At 39.0% G+C, this 22,772-nt stretch overlaps 1 protein-coding gene across 2 annotated transcripts in view; it reads right to left on the minus strand.

Moving 5' to 3' along the window:
- NUP205 (nucleoporin 205) overlaps window positions 1-22,772 on the minus strand; it is an 86,304-nt gene that overhangs the window by 12,286 nt on the left and 51,246 nt on the right. For both annotated transcript variants that reach the window (XR_005789156.1, XM_040471877.1), the window contains exons 26-35: window positions 22,025-22,182; window positions 21,441-21,521; window positions 20,462-20,653; window positions 19,672-19,939; window positions 19,483-19,581; window positions 11,522-11,670; window positions 9,878-10,069; window positions 8,872-8,993; window positions 7,087-7,225; window positions 4,844-4,970 (exon numbers count right to left, since the gene is read on the minus strand). Coding sequence is in view for 1 of the 2 variants with exons in the window: in XM_040471877.1 (XP_040327811.1) it covers window positions 4,844-4,970; window positions 7,087-7,225; window positions 8,872-8,993; window positions 9,878-10,069; window positions 11,522-11,670; window positions 19,483-19,581; window positions 19,672-19,939; window positions 20,462-20,653; window positions 21,441-21,521; window positions 22,025-22,182 (1,527 nt within the window). In the remaining variant the exon portion in view is untranslated. The remainder of the gene's footprint in view (window positions 1-4,843; window positions 4,971-7,086; window positions 7,226-8,871; window positions 8,994-9,877; window positions 10,070-11,521; window positions 11,671-19,482; window positions 19,582-19,671; window positions 19,940-20,461; window positions 20,654-21,440; window positions 21,522-22,024; window positions 22,183-22,772) is intronic.

The raw sequence follows: 22,772 nt of genomic DNA on the forward strand, positions 1-22,772 counted from the left end.
ACGTTCAGGTCTCCCTTGTACTCCAAAAAATAAAACCCCCAAATAAGCGAAAATATGGTTAATACCAAATTCTTGAAATATTTTGTCCACATTTGCTGCTTGTATTTTTAAACCCTCTTTCCCATCCTACCCCTTAAAGCTGGACCTTGTACCTAACACCACCATGAAATGTGGGCCTTTTCCTCTCTGTTCTCAAGTTTCCTGATTTCTGCAACATGTATTGCTATTCCCCAGTTCCTTTTTTCCACCTGCTGCCTCTCTTTAAAAGACTACTTGGGAGGCACCTGACTGGCTCAGTCAGTGGAAGATGTGACTCTTGATCTCAGGGTTGTAAGTTCAAGCCCCATGTTGGGTGTAGAGATTACTTAAAAACAGAATCTTAAAAAAAAAAAAAAAAAAAAAAAAAAAAAGACTACCAATTCTGTTTGTGTAAGATGCTCTCAGTTTCTATAAGATGCTTCTGCTAAGTGCCGAATGAGTACTCGGTGTACCATTTACATTGGTCTCAACTCCAAAACACTTTCCAGAATATTTGGGGGTCATAGAAAAAAAAATTAGCCTTTTGGTCAGTATTTGAGGAGGTATGACATAACTGGTATGAGGCTAGGCAATATGGGGGACACAGTTATAAATGGGCTTAAAATTTAATGTGAGAATTTAAGATAAAAAATATATATAGTAAAATTACAGGAGAATACAAAACAGTATGTCCTCAAAGGCTAAACTGTGCAGAGTGGGGTTGATAGGAGTGAAAACTGTTACAAGTTTGTCTGAAAATTTTGGGAGGGTGTTTGTCATTATCTTCAGAAGAAAAATTTAAGTGTTTTTATTTTCTGGCCAACGACTGCCAGGCATTTATCAAGCCTACCAGCTCAAATCTACAAAAATGCCTATATATACACATAGACACACATACACAGACATACATACACAGTTATTAAATGCAACACTGTTGGAAATTTTTTAAAAAGCTTGGAAACAGTAAACATGTTACAGGTGTCTGGTTAAAGAACAAAGACCTGGTTAACTCTCGCCACTGGAAAATGATACCCAATTTAAAAGAATGAGGTAGGAGCTCTATGGGATGAGGGAAAAGATCTCCAAGACAAACTGGAAAAAAGAAGTTACTTACTTACATAGCAGTGCGTATCATCTGATTTCACTTGTGTAGGGAGGGGACAATTTGACGCCATATGCAGAGAAACTTCTCAAAACAATAAGCTAAGTTGACACCTAATTCCTTTTAGAGAACGAGAACTGCTGGTCGCTGTTCCCTAAACCACTTTAGACAGCCGCTGCACCACTTGTACTTTTCTTTTGTTGGAATTTATCACGAGCCTGTGAAACTGCTGGGGCACCTGGGTGGCTCAGGTGGTCGGTCATCCAACTCCTGATTCAACTCGGGTCGTGATCTCGTGGTCATGCGATCAAGTCCTGCTTCGGGCTCTGTGCTAACTGGAAGGAGCCTGTTCGGGATTCTCTCTCTCCCTCTCTCTCTGCCCCTCTCTGCTTGTACTTGCTCCCTCCCTCTCTCACTCTCAATAAACAAACAAAAAAACATTAATAAGATAAAATAAAGTGCTTTTCTTAATACAATCTTAATACGATGACAGGGTCAAATGATGCTATTAGCAAAATATAGAAAATTTAGACATTTAAAAATAAAGTTACTGACAGAAGACTTCATGAATAAAACCACCTTGTCAGAGAGGATTTGATAAAAGGTAAATTCTCTTGATACCTAACTCAGCACTTCTAGGCTAAGATGGCGGAATGAAGGAGCATCATAGAATGTCCCTCCTGTCATCAACGTACAAAATGAACAAAATTCAGCACAAGGGGGTGGGGGAAGAATTATGCCATAAATAGTGAAAAATGGTGATGGCAAAGAAAAAAAACTAGAGAAAATTCTGAAGTAAGCAGCACGATTCAGCCCATGGCCCTTATTCCACTCCCCAGAAGCAATGTCAAAAAAAAAAGAAGATTAAACCAAAAACATTTGCAAATTCTCATGGACACTCTTCAATTTGCAGAGAAGCCTTTTACAGTACTTAGGTAAGGCCCCGGGGAAACCAAGGGCAAAACGGTTAGGAGAACCACTACAAAGCACCGTGGGACCTCAGCAGAGGCAGAAGGATGGCCTGACCTGGTATCATTGAAAGACACTGGCATGAGTGGGGAATGAGCACGACAAGCGCACGGCACTGGGACACACCGTGACTGGGCAGAGTGGAAGCCGGGCTCTCCTCAGAATAAGCACAGGCCTAAGTGCTTCCACAGGCACTGCACTCTGCCCAGCCAAACCCGCTCCCTCTCCCAATACCACGGGCTCAAACACTGACACCCCTTAGAGAGGAAAACATATCGGTGGTGGGGTAGAATCCTGGGCTGGCCTCAGCCTTCTCCATAGCAACATAAAGTGGAGATAGTGTAGCCTACTAGTTAACTGCACAGGCTCAGAAGCCATATTGGCCGGGAAACTACACCAGCAGTATTATCTATGTGACTTTGGACAGGGTAACCTCTCTGTGCCTCAGTTTTCTCACCTGTAAAATGTGGAAAACAGTTCTACCTCCTAAGACCCTTGTGAGAATTAAATAAATATGCTAAGTGTTTAAAGAAATAGTACTTGGCACATTATACTTAATAAATGCAAGCTGTTATCATTAATATTATAAGTTCTGAGGGAAAGAATCATAATCAGCCATGCCATCTTTCACGAAAAGAGGCAACCTGTATTTTAAAAAAAATTTTTTTTAATGTGTATTTATTTTTGAGAGAGACAGAGACAGAGACAGAGCATGAGTGAGGGAGGGGGGCAGAGAGAGAGGGAGACACAGAATCTGAAGCAGGCTCCAGGCTCTGAGCTGTCAGCACAGAGCCTGATGTGGGGCTCGAACCCATGTGAAATCATGACCTGAGCTGAAGTCAGATGCTTAACCAACTGAGCCACCCAGGTGCCTCCCCTTTATTTAAAAATTTTTTCTTAATGTTTACTTATTTTTGAGAGAGAGACAGAGCATGGGGATGGGGGGCAGAGAAAGGGAGAAAAAGAGGCAACTTTTATCTTTAAAAAAATTTTTTTTTAATATTTATTTTTGAGAGAGAGAGCGGCGAGAGAACGAGTGAGCATGAGCGAGGAAGGGGCAGAGAGAGAGGGAGGCACAGAATCTGAAGCAGGCTCCAGGCTCTGAGCTGTCAGCACAGAGCCTGACGTTGGGCTCGAACCCATGAGCTGTGAAATCATGACCTGAGCTGAAGTCGGACACTTAACCAACTGAGCCACCCAGGTGCCTCCCCTTTTTTTAAAAAAATTTTTTAATGTTTATTTATTTTTTGAGAGAGAGAGAGAGAGAGAGAGAGAGAGAGAGAGAGAGAGAGAGAGACAGAGCATGAGCAAGGGAGGGGCAGAGAGAGAAGGAGAAAAAGAGGCAACCTTTAGATGCTGATAAACATTAGAAAATTCAGGGACTACAATATACTTTTTCTTGGGGGAAAGGACCTCAATACAAATTAAAAATACCAAGAGATAAATCGAAAGAAAGAACTAAGAACAGTGAAGCTATGGGGAAAAAAAAAACAATGGTGTGTTTCAGTGAATGCACGTAAATATACAAATAAAACTGAACAGCTGAAGGTTTCACGGGTACAGGTCTGAATGTAAATAAAATCTGACAAAGTAAAAATAATATAGGCAAAGATAATCTGAAGGTGGAAAAAGAAGTATAAAAGAACTCATGATTTCAGTCTTCCATACTATAGGAGTTAATTGATTCTGTCTAAAATATACAGGTGGTAAGGAAATTCAAAGAAAAAAAATAACCAAATAGCTTAATAATGTTTCATAATCTTTTTTTCCTTCTTCATCACAGTGATCATTTAAGAACTAACAGCTCTTGTAATCTTGTAGTAAAAAAAAAAAAAACATTTGTCTGGAATTCAACAAGGTCTTCAGTTTTTCTTTCAATTAATTTCTTTTTCTTTTGAGAGAGAAGGGGAGAGAAAGAGAGAGAAAGAGGGAGAGATAGGGGGAGGGACAGAGAAAGAAGGAGAGAGAGAATCCCAAGCAGACTGCACTGTCGGCACAGGGCCTGAAATGGGGCTCAATCTCATGAATCACGAGATCACGACCTGAGTCAAGATCAAGAGTCAGATGGGGCGCCTGGGTGGCGCAGTCGGTTGAGCGTCCGACTTCAGCCAGGTCACGATCTTGCGGTCCGTGAGTTCGAGCCCCGCGTCAGGCTCTGGGCTGATGGCTCAGAGCCTGGAGCCTGTTTCCGATTCTGTGTCTCCCTCTCTCTCTGCCCCTCCCCCGTTCATGCTCTGTCTCTCTCTGTCGCAAAAATAAATAAACGTTGAAAAAAAAAATAAAAAAAATAAATAAAAAAAAAGATCAAGAGTCAGATGCTTAGCCAACTGAGCCACCCAGGTGTTCCTCTCTTCAATTAATTTCTTAATCTGTTAAACTCACGTAAAATTAAATAGTTTTCTAACAATGCACGTGAAAAACAATGTCATTCTCGTAAGTTATCTCTGTGTGCCTCCGTCCCTGTCTCGTGTACATACATATAAAACAACGTTTGAAAGGCTCGCTTCAGCAGCATATATACTAAAAAAAACACTTGGTAAATTCTAGGCAGTGAGGTTTTGAGTAGTCATTATTTTCTTGAACTCTGAATTTTTGTATGATATATCACTCTTATAAATAAAAACTTACTAATTAAAAAAAAAAGCAGTTAACGGTTAGGACCAATTTCAAGTAAGTCCTACGTATCGCAAAGCCATAAAAACCTCATTCTATTAAGCGTAGAATTTCAAAGTCCATCCAACATAATCGACTCACCAGGAAGTGCGGCTTTACTTATAATTCCTGTCAGTAGAGCCAGTTCCTGCAGGGACCCAGCGCTCACGTCCTGGCAGCGCAGGATTGCTTGGATGGTATCAGAATGCGAAATGAGAAACTGCAACACCTGAGCCAAGGAGAAGGGAGAGAAATGGAAAAAACAGAGGTCAACAGGATAAAATTGTATTATGAATTTACAATTCATCTTTTTTTAGTAACGCTGAAGCCAGAAATTCAATGTCATGAATCACAATGAACGTAATATAAGAATCGTCTTTTGCATTTATGTGGCTTATTTCTTCAAGAAGCAAGTATTTACCTAAAATTCACAAGAAAGATCATTTCAAAGTTTAGAAATTACTGTATTTAGAGGCTACGGTTGAAAAGTATAACTTAGAACTACTGTATGAATACTGTTACTTAACTCTCAGTTTCTTTTATTTTTGTCCAAGTGGAACTAGAACAGGAGTTTAAAATAAATGGATATAAAAATGACTTACTGAATTTAAGTTGCTCTATAAAAATCTGATTGGCCTGACATGGGGACAATCACATAAAAAGCTTTTGTTAAATTCTCCTTTTGATATGGTAAATACAAATGAGAGAAAAACCCTGCCCTCTAAACTGCGCCCTTCCACACTGGCATTTTCCAGCCTACCATCATGGACTCTAGTTTCACACGGGATGTCTCCTCAACTCGATTAAACGCCTTGAAGGCTGAGCCTCTATGCCAAAACAAGCCAAACATCTGAATCACTCAGCAACTGTGTCCCTTTTTAGGTTTTAATTCAGATTCCTGGCCTTAGCCCATAACTGCTGGATGTGGTGCTCCGTCATCTGTGTTTTTAAAACAAGCTCCTTGGGGGATTCTGCGATAGCCAGTGCAAGAGTGGCATTAGAGAATCTTATATCATCACAGCGTCCCACTTGGAATAAAAAAAAAAATCTTAATCTCAATAAAAGAGAAGACAGGGGAAGTCTCTGAGTTTTAAAGAACTGACCCAAAGGCCACATATGAAAGGGGTAAGATGTACTAATGCGTATAAAACAAGATGTCGAGGCGCCTGTGTGGCTCAGTCGGTTGAGTGTCTGACTTTTGATATTAGCTCAGGTCATGATCCCAGGGTTGTGGGATCAAGTCTCACATTGGGCTGCACACTGAGCATGGAGACTGCTTAGGATTCTCTCTCTCTCTCACCCCCTCTGCCCCTCCCCGACTCGCGTGCTCTCTCTCTAAAAAAAGGGAAAAAAGAAAAAACCGGGTGCCTAGGTGGCTCAGTCTGTTAAGCGCCCACCTTCGGCTCAGGTAATGATCTCATGGTTCTTGGGTTTGAGACCCGCACCAGGCTCTGCACTGACAACATGGAGCATGCTTGGGATTCTCTCTCTCTCCTTTTCTTTCTGCCCCTACCCCACTCAGGGGCGCACTCACGGGTGTGCACACAAGCACACTCTCTCAAGATAAATAAACTTAAAAAATTTAAAAAAATACATAAACAAAACAAAACAAAACAAAACACGGTGCTATGTTAGAAACAGCAGCATTCTACCCTGGTGACATAAGCCTGGAGACTGAAGACAGGGAAAGCACATAACATTACCATGAAGTATTGGGACACAGTTCTGGAGGGTGTTGCAATAATAGAGCAAAACAATAAAGACTCCAGAGTCATAATGATAAGTCTAATCGGTGAATGGCTAGATTATATATTGTATTATTAGTTTAAAGAGACAAAGATTTCTTTTTTTGAAGGTTTCAACTGAAAAGAGAGGAAAATAAAACGAATTTCTGGTGCTCAATGAAAAAAATTTTAGAAAATTCACTTACTTCAATTACTTCGTTCTCTAAATATCACAATTAAATGTGCCATTATCATCTATCCTTTATACTTTCTGCAAGGCCTAACATAGTGTATGGCCTCTTGCTAAATCCGTGGTTAAACCACATTTTAGAAGCAGCTTATTCCTATCATCATAACCACTTCCCTTTACAGAAGAACACATTTTGAGCTCTTGCTTTCCATCTCACTATTCCATTCTTCACTGTGGGGTTTCATTCAAATAAGAGTATATGTAAGAATGGTCTGGTGAAGTTCACACAAGGTACCAGGGGGCTGGCTATCAGTGCCCGGGTCTGCCACAGTGGACGGTAAACCCATGGACGCTGTCTATGCCTAGGGTTTCTGCAACTCTAAAACGCAGCCCCTGCACCAGACGACCTCCAGGCCAATGACTCTTCTTACCTGGCCTGCTGCCTGCAAGTGCTGGGCCGTGCTGGACGTGAGGATGACCTGGCACAAGCGGAGAGCCGGGAGCAGAATCTGCCGGTAGCGGTCCACGGGGGCAGGGATGAAAACTGGCGGGTCTCTCATGCCAAACATGCTTCATTCATTTCCACCCAACAAGGAGAGAGCGACAGTCCAAGAGTTAAGGGACGCTAACAGTTCCTGCCCATCTCCATGGCAAACAATCACAGGTGCCTGATTAAGATGTGAAGCTACTAATGAGAATTCTCCATCTCATATAGACAGTAAAAAAGGAGTTATTTCAATTATGAAAAAACTCAGTAAATAAAATCTGCATAATTTGAAGACAATGCTTGGAATTTCCTAAACATATTTATTCTACTCTGAAAGCTCCCTTGGGCCATAGAAACTATAAGCAAGAAACAAATAAAAACAAGTTATTTTCCCAAGTTTCCCCCTCCTATACCCACAGCCAAAAATGAATCTACTTTGCCCATTAGATTTAAAAAATCAAGACTTTAAAAAGTTAAAACGAAGTTGTAAAATCACTTAACTTAAAAAAAATTTTTTTTTAATGTTTATTCATTTTGAAGGAGAGACAGAGCATGAGCAGGGGGAGGGAGAGCGAGAGCGAGTGAGAGAGACAGACAGACACACACACACACACACACACACACACACACACACACACACACACAGAATCTGAAGTAGGCTCCAGACTCTGATGGGGGCTCAAACTCATGAACCATGAGATCATGACCTGAGCTGAAGTCAGATGCTTAACCCACTGAGCCACCCAGGTGCTCCTAATATCACTGAACTTTTAAGATTAGGTATTAATAAAATATTATTTATTATAAATATTTAAATTTTTAGACAAAAGAAAATGGTTGCCAAATGAAGAAAATGGACACAAAACACAGAAATAAATAAGAGAAAAGCTTTGCACAGACAAGTGATTATATGCCAAGATCCAAGGAATGTAATTAACTCAATCCTCTTTACCTAAGGCGAAAATAATAGCTGTCATGTTTAAAACTTCATAAAACAAAACAACAACAAAAAAAACCCTACATTTGTTTTCTGGAGGTAAAACAGTTCTATAGTTAATCCTAGAAAAACTCAAATATTCAATTTGGCAACGGGCTTATGAAGAAAATTAGTAAAACGGTGTTATTTACTTCCAAGAGGATAGGCTAACAATGCTGCAGCCAGTAGACAAAAATGAATTACAAAAACAAAAACAAAAACAAAAAAACCCAAAACTCATATTCAAACTGAACCAAGAAATCTGTTAAGAAGCTTGAAACTTAAAATAATTTGACTAAAAGCTTTCAAATGTACAAGCAGTTGGCAAAACGCTACAAAAAGAAAAATATAAAATACTATTCAAGTCATCAGGAATAAGAAATCCACAACAAATTATAATTTCACTATAATACTTTAAAGGACCAGTATAACTAAAAATATATATTCTATTGAACAGAACACTAAAGTTGGGAAGAAAACCATTTACTAACAAAACGCTTTCCTATTTCCCTATTACTGCTCTAAAATGGAAAGCATTAGGTCCCTCCTACTCTTACCCTTATTAGCAACTTCCATTTACTAGTAAAAGGCAGGGATGTAGGACCAAAATTAAAGTTATCAAGGTGAAAGAGTACTGCTCAAACAGAATGATAAACCAATGGCGAAGATTTCGTTTGGAATTTCTTTTTCCTCGCTAATCCTTTACAATGAAGGAACAGTACGGAAACAATACCAGCGTATACGGACACTTACCCCTGCGGGTCCATCTCTGGGCGCATGTCATAGACCTGGCACTGCGCCAGTCGCACTATCACCCCAGACCTCAGCAGCTCTAAAGCGCCCTGCTGTATCTTGGCCACTCTTGTAAGAAATGCCTAAGAAGTTACAAAAGGAAAAGCATCAATACAGAAATCATATCCAAGGGCCTCAGATAAAAATGAGACTCTCTCACAGCATATTTCTGATCTCTCATCACACTGAAGAGAAATTCCGAGCTAGCTCTGCGGGGCACGTTATACACGGGATCTCCGAGGATTAAACACAGCATATCTGAGGTGTCACAGTACAGTGCCTTGCAAGAAACAGTATTCAACTCAACTGTAGTTCTACTTATCATCATGCGGGCATATGGTGGGGGGGGGGGGAGATGGTTTTGCTCATAGCTGTATCTCTAGCACCTACTGCCACACCTGGCATATAATAGGTATTTAATAAACACTTGTTGAATAAATAAAGGAGGGGGGAGCTAATAACGGGTCCAAGACTTTAGTGCTTCCATTATTGTGACTCTGTAGTATTCTCAACCAGGAGGAAACAGAGAAAAGAAATCTGAAGGAAAGGAAATGATGCATTATATATGGTATTGAAAATCTCGTGTTTAAACTAGAACCAGCACAGCTACATTGGAATGTTCCACAGGCAGCTAATACAGTCTGAATTCTGTGGCGAAGAGACAATTTTGCTTACTGCTCTCCTCAGAGCACTCAGCGTCCCATTATTCCCCATCATCAGCAACCTGAATGAGGAGCAAGCAGTTCCATTACCCGGCTAACCCTCTCGGGATCACTTCAACTCATCTTTGGCATGCTTTGAAGCTACATTTCTAACACATGTTCCAAATTTAAAACTCTTTGAAATGATTATAGCTTACATGACAGAAATACTAAAAATGTCGGCCACATTAACGTTCTTTGATACATCTACTGCTCTAAGAGGAAGTGAGCGGTTGATCTAACTTCAAATGAATACAAAGTCTTACCATTTTGGATTCGTAAGTATAAAGGGCTTTTAAGAGGGGAGGTTGTGGCGTTAATAAGCTCTGCAAAGTATGGTCATCTTCTACCAAGCTGTCCACGAGCACCTTCAAGTAGCCACTGTTAGAAAGATACAAGAGCCACTGCTGCTGTTTATCTACGGAGACGATCCGATCAAGTAGAGCCAGTGCCAGCATCTGAAGAAGAACAAATCAAAGCCCAAAACATGGAGATGGCTACCAAAACCAAGGACAGAAACTCCCTTGATATGAAAATATTTAGAGCTTTTCTTACAAGGGAAATGGTAGCTTGCAATTACATTTTATTTTGGTGGTTTTTTTTTTTTTTTTGAGAAACTTGAAAGCTATGTATACAGAATCTTGATTTATTAATAAAAGGAGAAAAGAGACTTGTTAAAAATAGCTTTTTCCCCTAATTGTGAGGTATTACATGCACATTACAGGAAACCTAGAAAACACAGAAAAGCATATAGAATATATGTGGCCTGATAAACACTGCTACTCCATTTTGGCCTCTCTCCTCTTCAGTCCTTTTTCTATGCATAACAACACTTAAACTGTTTTGTTTTGTTTTGAACATAAGAACTTACTACACAGTTTATATTCATCCTATTTCTTAAAGGCCTGTTTCCCACCATCTTCAAATACGTCTGACCCCTGAACAACACGGGGGTTAGGAGCACAGGTGAAAATCCATGTATAACTTTTTGATTCCCCACAACCTTATAATTACTAAGAGCCTACTGCTGACCAGAAGCCTGGTGGATACATAAATAGTTGATTAACACATATTTTTTATCTTATATGTATTACATACTGTATTCTTCCAATTAAGTAAGCTAGAGAAAAAAAAATGTTCAAAAAAGAGAAAATACATTTACAGTTCTGTACTGTATCTGTCAAAACAAATCTGCACAGTAAGTGGACCCACGCAGTTTAAACCCATGTTGTTTAAGGATCAGCTGTATATGATTCAAATACTATGAAACTCTTCATTAGCAGGAAGTTATCTTCTCATTGTATTATCACCAGTGTGGTATAGTATTTTAAAGAATTATAAATGCAAATTCCCCTCCACAAAGCAAAGAAAGACATATTCAGTATAAAACCTGTGTACCCAGTATACTCTTAACCAAAGATCTTTATTAAGCAGCATTTCTACCAGTGTAAGGCTAACCTCACAATCAGCAGAAAGATTATGCTGAGGGAAAATTCTGAACTGAGATTCTGAACAGAAATAAAGAAAACATATGAATAAATAAAATAGAAATTCCAAATTATAACAAATAAGAAAATTCAGTAGGGGCGCCTGGGTGACTCAGTTGGTTAAAGCATCTGATCTCAGCTCAGGTCATGATCTGGTGGTTTGTGAGTTTGAGCCCCGCGTCGGCTCTGTGCTGACAGCTCAGAGCCTTGAGCCTGCTTTGGATTCTGTGACTCCCTCTCTGTCTGCCCGTCCTCTCTCTTTCTCTCTCTCTCTCAAAAAATAAACATTAAAAACAATTCACTAAAATATATTGCAGACAATAATTCTCAATATATAACATGCATTTGCAAAGTTAATTCAGTTTATACCTTAATAAGTCAAAATATTTATTCAATTGTTATACTAAACAGGAGTTACTGTACCCTTCCAATCTCATGGCCATCACAAGCATCTCGACAGACCACTTCCATGAGGGCAGCACCGTAGCTCTCAATGATGGCTATGTTTTCTCGTTGTAATTTACTAAATACATCTTCAGGGGCTGTCAGCCTTTCCCACATGGTTTTCTTGGCTAAAAGGGTTACAACAGAAAATATTAAAACACCCCAATAAAGAACAGTGTGATGACTGAGCAATTACACTTCATATAGAACAAGAAAAAAAAATCCCTCCATTATTTCAGGCAGTACCCAAGGCCCACCAACCAATGGGTCTAGGCAGCTAAACTTCAAAAACACAATGTACACATTGTACACTAAGGTGACAACTGTGTTATGAAAAGGATAAACTCCCTATTCTTAAATAAATCAAATGAACTACTTTTTTTAATGTTTATTTTTGTGAGAGTAAATGCACACATGTGCGTGCACATGAGCAGGGGAGGGGCAGAGGGAGGGAGAGAGAGAATCCCAAGCAAGCCCCATGCTCGGTGCAGAGCCTGAGGTGGGGCTCAATCCTGTGAACTGTGAGACCATGATCTGAGCCAAAATCAAGAGTCAGACTGACTGAGGCACCCACACGCCCAAAATCAAAATGAATTATAAGACAATAAGAGAACCAATATCCTGTATTTATTCTGCTAATCAATCTATTTTCATCCTTTATTGATAGCTATGAGAATTTTGACTAAAAAAAGTTAGGTACAAAGTCAACAAAAATCTGCTTCCAAAAAAATCAGATTTTATTTATATTTTGTAATTGAAATACTTATTAAAAATACTTATTAAAAAAGCATACCCCTTATGAAAATAATTTAAATATACAAAGATAATTAAAGATATGATCATATATTTTACTAAGATTCATGTAAACCTTCTAGAAGAGTTTCAAAAATGTATTACATAAAGCCATAACCTGTATTTCAAACCAATCTTATGACTTTTTACAACTACTACATGGCAACTATTTTTAAATCAGGGAAAAGTTCTCAAGATGAACTGATCAGAACGGAGAGTATAAACAAAGAAGGTTTGATCATGAAAAATAAAAGTAACCCACATTGTGCCTTACGTTCCATTATAATGTTCGCAGAAGGCAAACTTGCAGAGTTTTAATAATATTTTTCCCCCTCAAATATTTTTACCGCTACTTTTAATTTTGTTTCAGTCGTCCTCATTTTTAATTTCAATAACTGTCAAAGGAGGGTATGGGATTTTTATGTTTCTCAATCACATCCATTCCCTCACGTCATCTGTCCCCATCCCTGCTCAACCTCATCTTCCACTCTTTCCCTCTTCCGCTGGCTGCCACCACACGAGCCTTTCTGTCCCTCACATTCACCACTTTGGTCTCAGGATCTCTGCACTTTGATCTTTCGGGTTTTTCCTCAGATCTCAGCATGGCTGCCTCGTCTTCATGATTCCAGCCTCTAACATCACTTGTCAGCTACATCCAACTCGCCCTACACATACACAGCACAGCACTATCTCATTTTCTGCATGGTACTTATTTACCAGTACATCAGGTTGTGTTACATCCGGATTCTGTCTTGCCCACCATTACTGTCCTGGTATTTAGCACAGTGGCCAGCACAGTAGCACAACATTAATTACTGACGGACAGGTTAGAGAAAGCTCAGAAATGTGCTCCAGGGATGCCACCAGATGCCCTCAGGATGGGTTTTCAAAAAGCCAGCCTGAGGAGCTATAGCATCTTTTCTGGTTTACACACAGGACCGCTACAAAATTGTCTGAATAAAGGTTGTGAATAAAAGTCTGAAAGCCACTACTTTGTAATTTGTAGTTTTAGCCACAGATTCCAGATTTCAAACTGGCTGAAATGAGGGCAGAGGGCTGCTGGAACATCACTCTCCGGACTCCTCCACACAAACCCTGAGACACTCCGCCAAGAGCCCCTACGGCTTTACAGAGAAAACTGAAATCAAGGGTTGCAGAAGACCAGGCTTAGTCGTAAAGAAACAACTTGATTTGCGTTGTCACTGTGAACAGATCTCCAAGTTCCACATTTTATTAACAGTACCACCTAGAAATAAGAAAATCCTAAGGCTGCAACTTAATTAGAACTTTCTTTTAAATTTTCGTTTTTGGAGGGTAAATTAGTTCATTAGAAACCACCAAGTTAGTTTCTTTTACACCAAACTGTTCCTTCTTCCAACATACCTTACAAATCACTGCCATACAAACTTTTCTAAATACCAACTTCATAGCACTTTTCTCAGTAACTTAATGTGGCTATCAACTGCTTAATCCAACTAGCTTTAACACTGCAATTTCATTTGCAAGGTCATTAATATGGTCCTACCCTTTCACTCCAGTTTATTTCCCACCAACCGTTATTTTCCACAACCCTTGCTTATAGCAAAGACATCCTCCTTAGTCTTTACTCCCTCCTAAGTTCGGGCCTTGCTTGAAGAGCCCTCCATTTAGTCCTATGTAAATACAACTTTACCTGCAAAGCCCAGTGAAAGTCTTGATGTTCTTTTTTCTCATACCTCTTATAATTTATACTTGGGTTCAAAAACTAAGGGCTGAGAGCAAAATCTGACCTGTTTTTATAAAGCTGTGATGTGACAGAGCCATGGTCACTCAACTGCAGTCTCTGGCTGCCTTCACACTATAAAGGCAGGGGTGAGTAGCTGCAACAGAGAGCATATGGCTTGCAAAATCTAAAATATTCACTAACTGGCCTTTACAGAAAAAGTTTGCTGGCACCTAGCCTGTATCACCCAACTTAATGCTTCCTGTTTTATAAATACATATACTGTCATTTATACTAGAATATAATCCTTATGAAAACAAGAACCTAATTAATATTTCCTGCTTTTGGAATAAGTGAAAATAATCAACCACCAAATGAGATCAGATTTTTATTCATATTGTGAAAAACCGGAAATAATCTAAATGTCCAAAAACGGACAAGCTAAGTGATGGTATACCCATAAGTGACAAAATGTATAGAGCTATTAAAAATATTATTTAACAAAGAAAAAAGCTCATAAAATACTGAGTGAAAAGACAAGGGAGATTTTAAGTCAATATGGCTGGCTATAACAAAATGTTGCAATGGTTATCTTAGCAGGGTAGAATGTGGGGCTTCTTCTTACCTTTGTTTATTAATATGTTCTAAATTTCCTCATTCAGTATTTATTTTGAAATAAAAAACAAAAGCTAAAATATTTTTTAAATACCCAATTATTAATTTTTAATCAGGTTCTCAGGTTCTAGGACTTGACTCAGGTTGTAAAAAATAAAAGTGATGAGAAATGTACATCTAAATTCACATCAAGCAAAGAGCCTGCATTTTACTACACACACCCATAGCTATAGCTAGTATTTTTAAGTCACTTGTTGGAATCAGACTCAAAGAAGAGTCCAGAGCAGGCAAGATGTTCTATATAATCCTTTTAGTCCCACTACTTTATGACTTACAGGTGTATTTATACTATAATGCCAGATCATACTAATGCCTAGACCATAACAATTTTTAATGTCACAATAAGATTATCAAAAAAAAATTTTTTAAGTTTATTTATGGGGTGCCTGGATGGCTTCAGTTGGTTAGGTGACCAATTCCTGATTCAAACTTAGGTCATGATCTCACTCACGGTTCATGGATTTAAACCCCATGTTGGGCTTCACACTAATATCACAGTCTGCTTGAGATTCTCTCTCTCTCCCCTTTCTCTCTCTCTCAAAATAAATAAACTTTTGAGAGAGCGAGAGAGAGAGAGAGAGGCAGAGAGAGGGAGAGGCAGAATCCCAAGCAGGCTCCATGCTGTCAGTGCAAAGCCCAACTCGAGGCTCAGACTCATGATCTGTGAGATCATGACCTGAGCTGAGACCAAGAGTTGGATGCTTAACTGACTGAGCCACCCAGATGCTCTGGTTCTCAAAAATTTAATAATGGCAATAGGTTGTCTTTTCTAATCTTCTTTTTAAAAAAAGATGAATAGATATTATGGTTTCACAAAGAACAGGAATATTCTTGCTCAAAGGTCACAAGAGCCCAAAAGAACTATGAGCAGAGAATTCCTTATGTTTATGACAATTTCTAATTCTTACTTATAAAGAAAATACAAAACTGAGTATAATTAACTTACCAAATTTAAGGGGAAAAAGAGTCAATTTAAAAGAAAGAGAACCTATGAAAAAAGCTCATAATGAAAGTACTTAAAATTGCAACAATTTAATCCATTTTACTGAGATTATACAGAACATTCAAATAGGGCTAATCTTACAAAAATAAAACTAAGGAAGATGCACTATATCATGGCTCTGATGTGTTAGCATAACTTTGTAAGTTGGATTTATAAATAAACTTTTATTGAAAATAATAATCTTATAAAAATGTGCTGAAGATGTGTATCTTTGTAATTATCTGTATTTAAATGTGAAGTATTTTTATAATACTAAAGCTGAAGAAACAAACGAATAAAGAAATTAAGAATACAGCAACAGGGCTTCATATTAAACATTTACGCTTTGGTCAAATTATCTGTATTTTCTCCCGTGGTCACTGGTAGAAATGAGAAAAAATACAAGATGAAAAGAATAAAAAGAGGGGTGCCTAGGTGGTTCAGTCGGTTAAGCGTCCAACTTCTGCTCAGGTCATGATCTCACGGTTTGTGGATTTTGGCCCGGTGTAGGGCTCTATGCTGACAGCTCAGAGCCTGGAGCCTGCTTCGGAGTCTGTGTCTCCCTCTCTCTCTGCCCCTCCCCCATGCGCACTGTGTCTTTCTCAAAAACTGATAAAAATCAACACTTAAAAAGTTTAAAAAAAAAAAAAAAGAATACAAAGAGAGATAGTCATGATGTCAACTCTTGTCAACTAACCCCCAGGGATTACATATGCAAACAAAAATGTCAGATTTTAACTGCACTGTTCCTGACATATATGAATCTTCCAAAGAATTTTACTCAAAGAATATATGCTTTTGTTTCTCCCCAGATCTGCATTGCCAACTCAAGGTGATGGAGTCCACCTACAGTGATTTTCACAAAGCTAATATATGCTTAAGAGCTAACTGAATTTTCTTTCCCCTAAACTGTGTGCTCATATCCTTTGACCATTTTTTCTACTGGGTTTGATGCGTAGGTGTTCTTTACGTATTAGAAATTAAGCCCTTTGTACTATGAGCTACAAATACACTGCTGGTAGGTATTATCTATCAAATTAAAAAGAAATAATTACAAATTACAAAAAGACAACGATAACAAAAAGGATGAAGACGTGAGATGCTATGGCCAGAAAAAAGAACATTCTATTAAAAATAGAGAAAACTGAGCCACCTGGGTAGCTCAGCTGGCTCAGAATCCCACTTCAGCTCAGGTCATGATCTCACGAGTTGTGAGTCTGAGCCCCACATCAGCCTCCACCCTGACAGTGAGGAGCCTGCTTGGGATTCTCTCTCTCTCCCTCTCTGACTCTCCCCCATGTGCATGCTATGCTCTCTCTCTCTCAAAATAATAAACTTGAGAAAAAAAAAATCAAGGAAACTGATTTCTAATATCAGATCTGCCACAGACAAGCAAGTCATTTCGTCTCTGTGAGTAGGATTCTTTTTACACAAAACAGGAAAAAATAGCTGCCCAGTATCCAGTATACATAGTTATGTTAAAAATAAAGTAAAAGAGGTATGGAAAAATAAGTATGTAGACATTAAAAGTTCAGTTCCTGTTTTAAAATAAAATAGAAAGTAGTACCATGTCAAAACATGCACATACACATACATAAGTAGGTATCAATAAATATTTATTAAATTTAGTATTTCTAACTTGAAACTTAAAAACACTAGTGTCTAGGAAATACAGTGCTTTGCTATTTAAAATAAGTCCAAATAGGGCACCTGCGTGGCTCAGTCGTTCAGCATCTGACTTTGGCTCAGGTCATGATCTCACGGTTCGTGAGTTCAAATGGCACATCAGGTGAGTTCAAGGCCCTGATTCGGGCAAAACATGAGCCCTGTGTGAGCCCCGCTTCTCTCTCTCTCTCCTCCCTTTCTCTCTGTCTCTCTCTGCCCTTGCTCACTTGAGCCCTGCCCCCCCCCCCAAAATAAGTAAATAAAATAAGTCAAAATAAGCAGCAATTAAGTGGTAAAAAAAAAAAAAAAAACTAATTAAAGAATGAAATTAAAAATACATCATTTGAAAATTAAAAACAAAGGAGAATTTTCTTTTGTGGTCACACCACTTTATTACATCTTGATAACGACGCCTTATAAAAAGTATGTTGTAGAACTCTACCTAGTGGTTAAGTAGTGACTTTGCCAATTCCGCTAAATATAACGTTAAAAAATTTTCAGACAAGAGGAAAATGGAGAGGTGTGTTGGAGGGGGAGGAGTAGAGAGTGGAATCCCCATTATTATCTCTTAAGAAAAGCTTCTCTCTGTTTAAAAAGCTTCTCTGAACTATTCTTTTGAATGATCCTAAAAATTTTTGTGCTTTAAGTGGGTAGGCCATTTCTACAAATACATCATTTGGCTATTATTATCTCCTTAGAAAAATATGTAAAAATATTAGCCAGTAAAGAATAACAGGAGATAATCTGGGTCTTACACACAGAGTGGTTTTTAAGAATCTGTGTACAAAATAGCAAATACTCATAAAGGTTCTCAGACAGGTATCGGAAGTCCATTATCAAAAGGTGCTTATGACAAGTTCTTAAATAGCAGGACATTTCTGGTGTAGAGTATTATACATTCATTTGCTGAATGGCTAAAAACATTTTTCATATCTGGAGACCAAAAAGTCCAGATTATTACTCTTAATTAACAATGCTAATTAAGGGTGCCTGGGTGGCTCAGTCAGTTGAGCGTCCAACTTCGGCTCAGGTCATGATCTCATGGTTTGTGAGTTCGAGCCTCGCGTCGGGCTCTGTGCTGACAGCTCGGAGCTTGCAGCCTGCTTTGGATTCTGTGGCTCCATCTCTGTCTGCCCCTCCCCCACCTGTACTCTGTCTCTCAAAAATAAATAAATGTTAAAAAAAATTTTTTTTAATGCTAATTTTATTTTAGAAAGTGGGATTTATCAATATTTTAAATAGGCATTACCTTTGACCAAGAAATTCTACCTCTTGGAATTTATTCAAGAAAAACTTCACATTAGTACAAAAAGATATAGGTACACTATTGATGAGGGTTTAGACTGGCAGAAAGCCATTTGGTAGGAGCTTTTTTCTTTTTTTTTTCATAGAGCACTCACACAAGTGGGTGAGGGTTATAGGGAGAGGGAGCAAGAGAATCTTAAGCGGTCTCCATGCTGAGTGTGAGGCTAGTTCTCACAACTGTGAGATCATGACATGAGCTGAAATCGAGAGTCAGATGCTCAACTGACTGAGCCGCCCAGGTGCTTCTGGTAGAATCTATTAAAATAAAAATGCGCATAGTCTTTCACATGGAAATTTTACCATGAAGCATTCTTCTTGAAAAATACAAAGGCATATAACAGAACATTTGATGCAGCATATTTGTGACAGTAAAAATTAGAAACAATGGAAGTGTGTATGAATAATGCAAATGGTTAAATAAACATTACTTCCGTATTACAGAACGGAGACACTGAAAAGATTCAACTAGATATGCATCGTGATGCTCTGCAAAGGGGAGAAAGACATGTACACGCTATGTACAGCAGACTGTTCAGTGGGACCAGAGAAAGAGAGGGAATTAAAAACGCATACAAGCTAAAGTGGTATTTGAGGGTTTTTTTTTTTTACAGTACTCATGTACTATCGTCTTAATTTTAAAAACTACACATTCTTCCTCGACTTCACATAAGTGCTTTCATGATTCCATAAAGACTCATTTATTACAGCTTTACTTAGCCAAAAGACGGAAAACGGGGTTTTTTTTTTTAACTTAATCTCTACAACAGAATCTCTAAAAATCTCTGAGACAGAAAAGATTAGAAATCTATCTGGTTCTACCTGCTTCTAATGTGTCTGGTTCATCTGGTCTCTGGGCGATCTGTAAGTAATACAACAAAGAGCCGTACAGGTGTGTCCTCACTCGCTGGAATCCGCCACCTAAGGAGATACAGAGTACAAACCCTGTTTCAAATGAAAGTTAAAACAAACACAAAAGGTGTGATTTGTAAGAAATTTAGATGAAAAAACCTGTCTTCAAAATGAAGTCTAACAGTTTCTTCAATATGATGTGAAGCGAAGAGTCTCCAATAGAAGCAAATCCCACCACCGGGTTCTCTGCTGAAGAAGGTGACGCGAACGAGCTATCGAGCATAAGAGCGTAATGGGTCTCTCCGGGTCCCAAGACTAATGGTTGCTTCTGTTCAGTGCGAACGGCTTGGCTTAGGTGAGCAGTCAAGGTGAACACAGCACCTGCTACCACTGGCATTAACTCCTGCGCTGCTTCATCATCTAGTATCTTAAAGCAGAAAGACAAATCAGCTACAGTCATTAACAGGTTTTATATACCCTGAGCTTTCACCTACCATTAAGAATATAAGAATGGAATGTCATTGATCAAAGAAAATAAAAGCTAATACATAGAAAAATTTAAATATGATACTGGTAACGTGTGTTCTTAACCAGAAGGGATTCCTATCAGGATTCCTTAGAGAGGTCTTTAATGTAAATTCACACAAGTGGTCACCCACCAGAGTGTCCCATTCAGTATGTCCGGGGTGGGATCCATCTGTGTATTTTTAAAAAGCTCGCTACGTAATTGTGATACATACTTTGGTTGAGAGCCATTACTGTACAGAAGACTTTCTTAAGGATCGCCTTAACACTGGCAATACACAACTCTATTTATTCCTAACATAAAAGGGGAAAAAAAGGATGGTGGGAAACTGTGTTTTTAAGTAGTATATAAAGATCTGTTCAGCAATACTGGAAGTAACTAGGAAGTAAGGAAGTTCAGGAAGCAATTTAGGAAGTACGTTACCTTATCATGCACATCTTGTAAGATATCACGGATAATCAGTTGCCGATCCTCTGCCTGAATGAGGTCCTGGGGACAAGCTGTCAGTATAATCTCCACCAGCTGCCTCCATGACTCCAGCACGTGCCGTTTTGCATGAAGACACTGCAGCAGCTTGTTTCTTCCTACCACATACTGAAGTATAGTGCTGATTTCCTAAAGCCACAGAAATTGAATCACAAGGTTAACAAATGGGCAGATAATATCTTTTACCAAAAGGGTCCGATTTTAACTTTATCTTTTTTAGGAATCTCTACACCCAATGTGGGGCTCCAACTCACGTCCCTGAAATCCAGAGTCGCACGCTCCATCAACTGAGCCAGCCAGGCACCCCAACAGAGTCCTATTTTTCAAGAGTCATTTATTCTGTCAGTTAACCTGAACACATCTGTAGTATATTTAGGAAACCTTCCACATGCATGCCAGTCAGCAGAGGTGGTAGGGGTTTTTTAACCCCATTTTCTTTGTAGTATCTACTTACACTTACTCTAGAGCACTGGAATTGCCTAAAACTCAAGTTCAAGGGCATGTCTCCCTGACATATCTTTTATTTCTTTGCTTCTTGCTTTGGCCTAGCCACCTGTGTTTCCATGTGTGTGGTTCTTCTCACCTGACCTCTAACCCACTGCTCCCCACCTGTGATGAAAAACCACTCTCTCTTCCCTCACCGACAGAGAACAAGGGAAGTCTAATACACAATATGGACAGGTTGCAAATCCTAAACTAGCCTAGCAGAAAAAAAAAAACGTTACTTACTCTGGCATCCAGATATTAACTTCAGTTCAGTTTACAAGTTTTAAAGTCAAAAATGGAAGATTCCATTAAGGTTTAATTTCAAGTAGTTTACTAACTGATGAACTACAAGTCAATTTACAGTTTTGTCTTCTAACTGGCAGTTAAATAGGTAGAAGATTCAAACTAACAAGTTCTCAATAGGGCTTACCTCCATCAGGAGAGGTCTCTGTCCTATGGCTGCCATACCCTGGAGGGCATTTACTTCAGCTACAAGGACTCTATGAAGAAGCTACAGAATTGAGGAAAGAGTGAAAAATCAGACCATTTCAGAATAATAACCTCTAGCAATTACTATAAACTGCCTTAGTGGAAACAGTGTTGGATACCTCTATATATAATCTATAAGTGACTCTGTTCGGTCTCCAGTCAAAAACATTAGGTGTCCCTCACATTACTGAGTGGGACCAAGGAGCCTCTGTGGCAGGTAAGTTAGCGCAAATGCCCTTGGATATCTTCTTCCTATTAGTGAGACCATTACCAGTTACCTGGTAGAGAGTAAAACCATTCCATAGCTAGGTGGCATGACTACTATCAGGAAGGTGATGGGGAACCTTTTAAAGAGGTAAAGCTAGTGTCGCCTATTCTGTTTCATTTCCCTGCTGTTAGAAAAGTGAAAACCACAGTCTAATAAACCAATACCCTTATCAGAAAACAACTGCATGGTTCTCTTTTTGTCTGAGGACTCAAAGTCTAAACCACTTGATACTGCATACACTTTAAAACAATCCTTACCTTGACGTTGCAGACTGTCTGTCCCCGTAAATTCTTGTGTTCACAGTTAGCAATAACTTGCTCGATCTGGGCCCGATCAAAGAAATCCAACTGCAAAGGCTCAGGGATCTCCTGACTGAAGTCAATCGAGTCAAGAATGCTTAGAATCTTTCGACGTACTAGAAAAAATAGAAAGTGGTTCGATTTTATTTGGGACGGTGAGGAGAAGAGCAAACCGTTGTACTCAGCTCACTCTCAAAGATAGTGCTAGGTTCAATAAAGGGAGTTGAGGGGGTACCTGGGGGGCTCAGTCGGTTAAGCGTCCAACTCTTCATTTTGGCTCAGGTCATGATCTCACGGTAGTGAGATCGAGCCCCGAGTCAGGCTCTGTGCTGAGCAAGGAGGCTGCCTGGGATTCGCTCTCTCTCCCTCTCTATCTGTCCTCCCAGCTTACACTCGCACTTTCTCTCTCAAAACAAATAAATCAACGTTTGGGGGGGGGGGGGGGAGAAAGAAAGGATGTTAAGCCCAGAAATGGAAAACTGTGTTGAAATCGAAATGTGATTTTATTTCTAATACATCCATTTGCAAAAACACTTTTTCCCATTCATTCATCCTAGTTATAAAAAAGTTATTTTTGAATGACAACTAATCCTTTCTATAGCTCTTCTATACCAGTTCAGAATTTGCAGATACAGGTGTCATAATTATCTCTTCAAATTTAAGCAATTTAATATACACCTATAAATTTATTATAGATTCAAAGGGT

The sequence above is a fragment of the Herpailurus yagouaroundi genome, unplaced genomic scaffold (assembly GCF_014898765.1).
Source record: "Herpailurus yagouaroundi ecotype Mexico unplaced genomic scaffold, PumYag 100, whole genome shotgun sequence".
NCBI classification, from domain to species: Eukaryota; Metazoa; Chordata; class Mammalia; order Carnivora; family Felidae; genus Herpailurus; species Herpailurus yagouaroundi.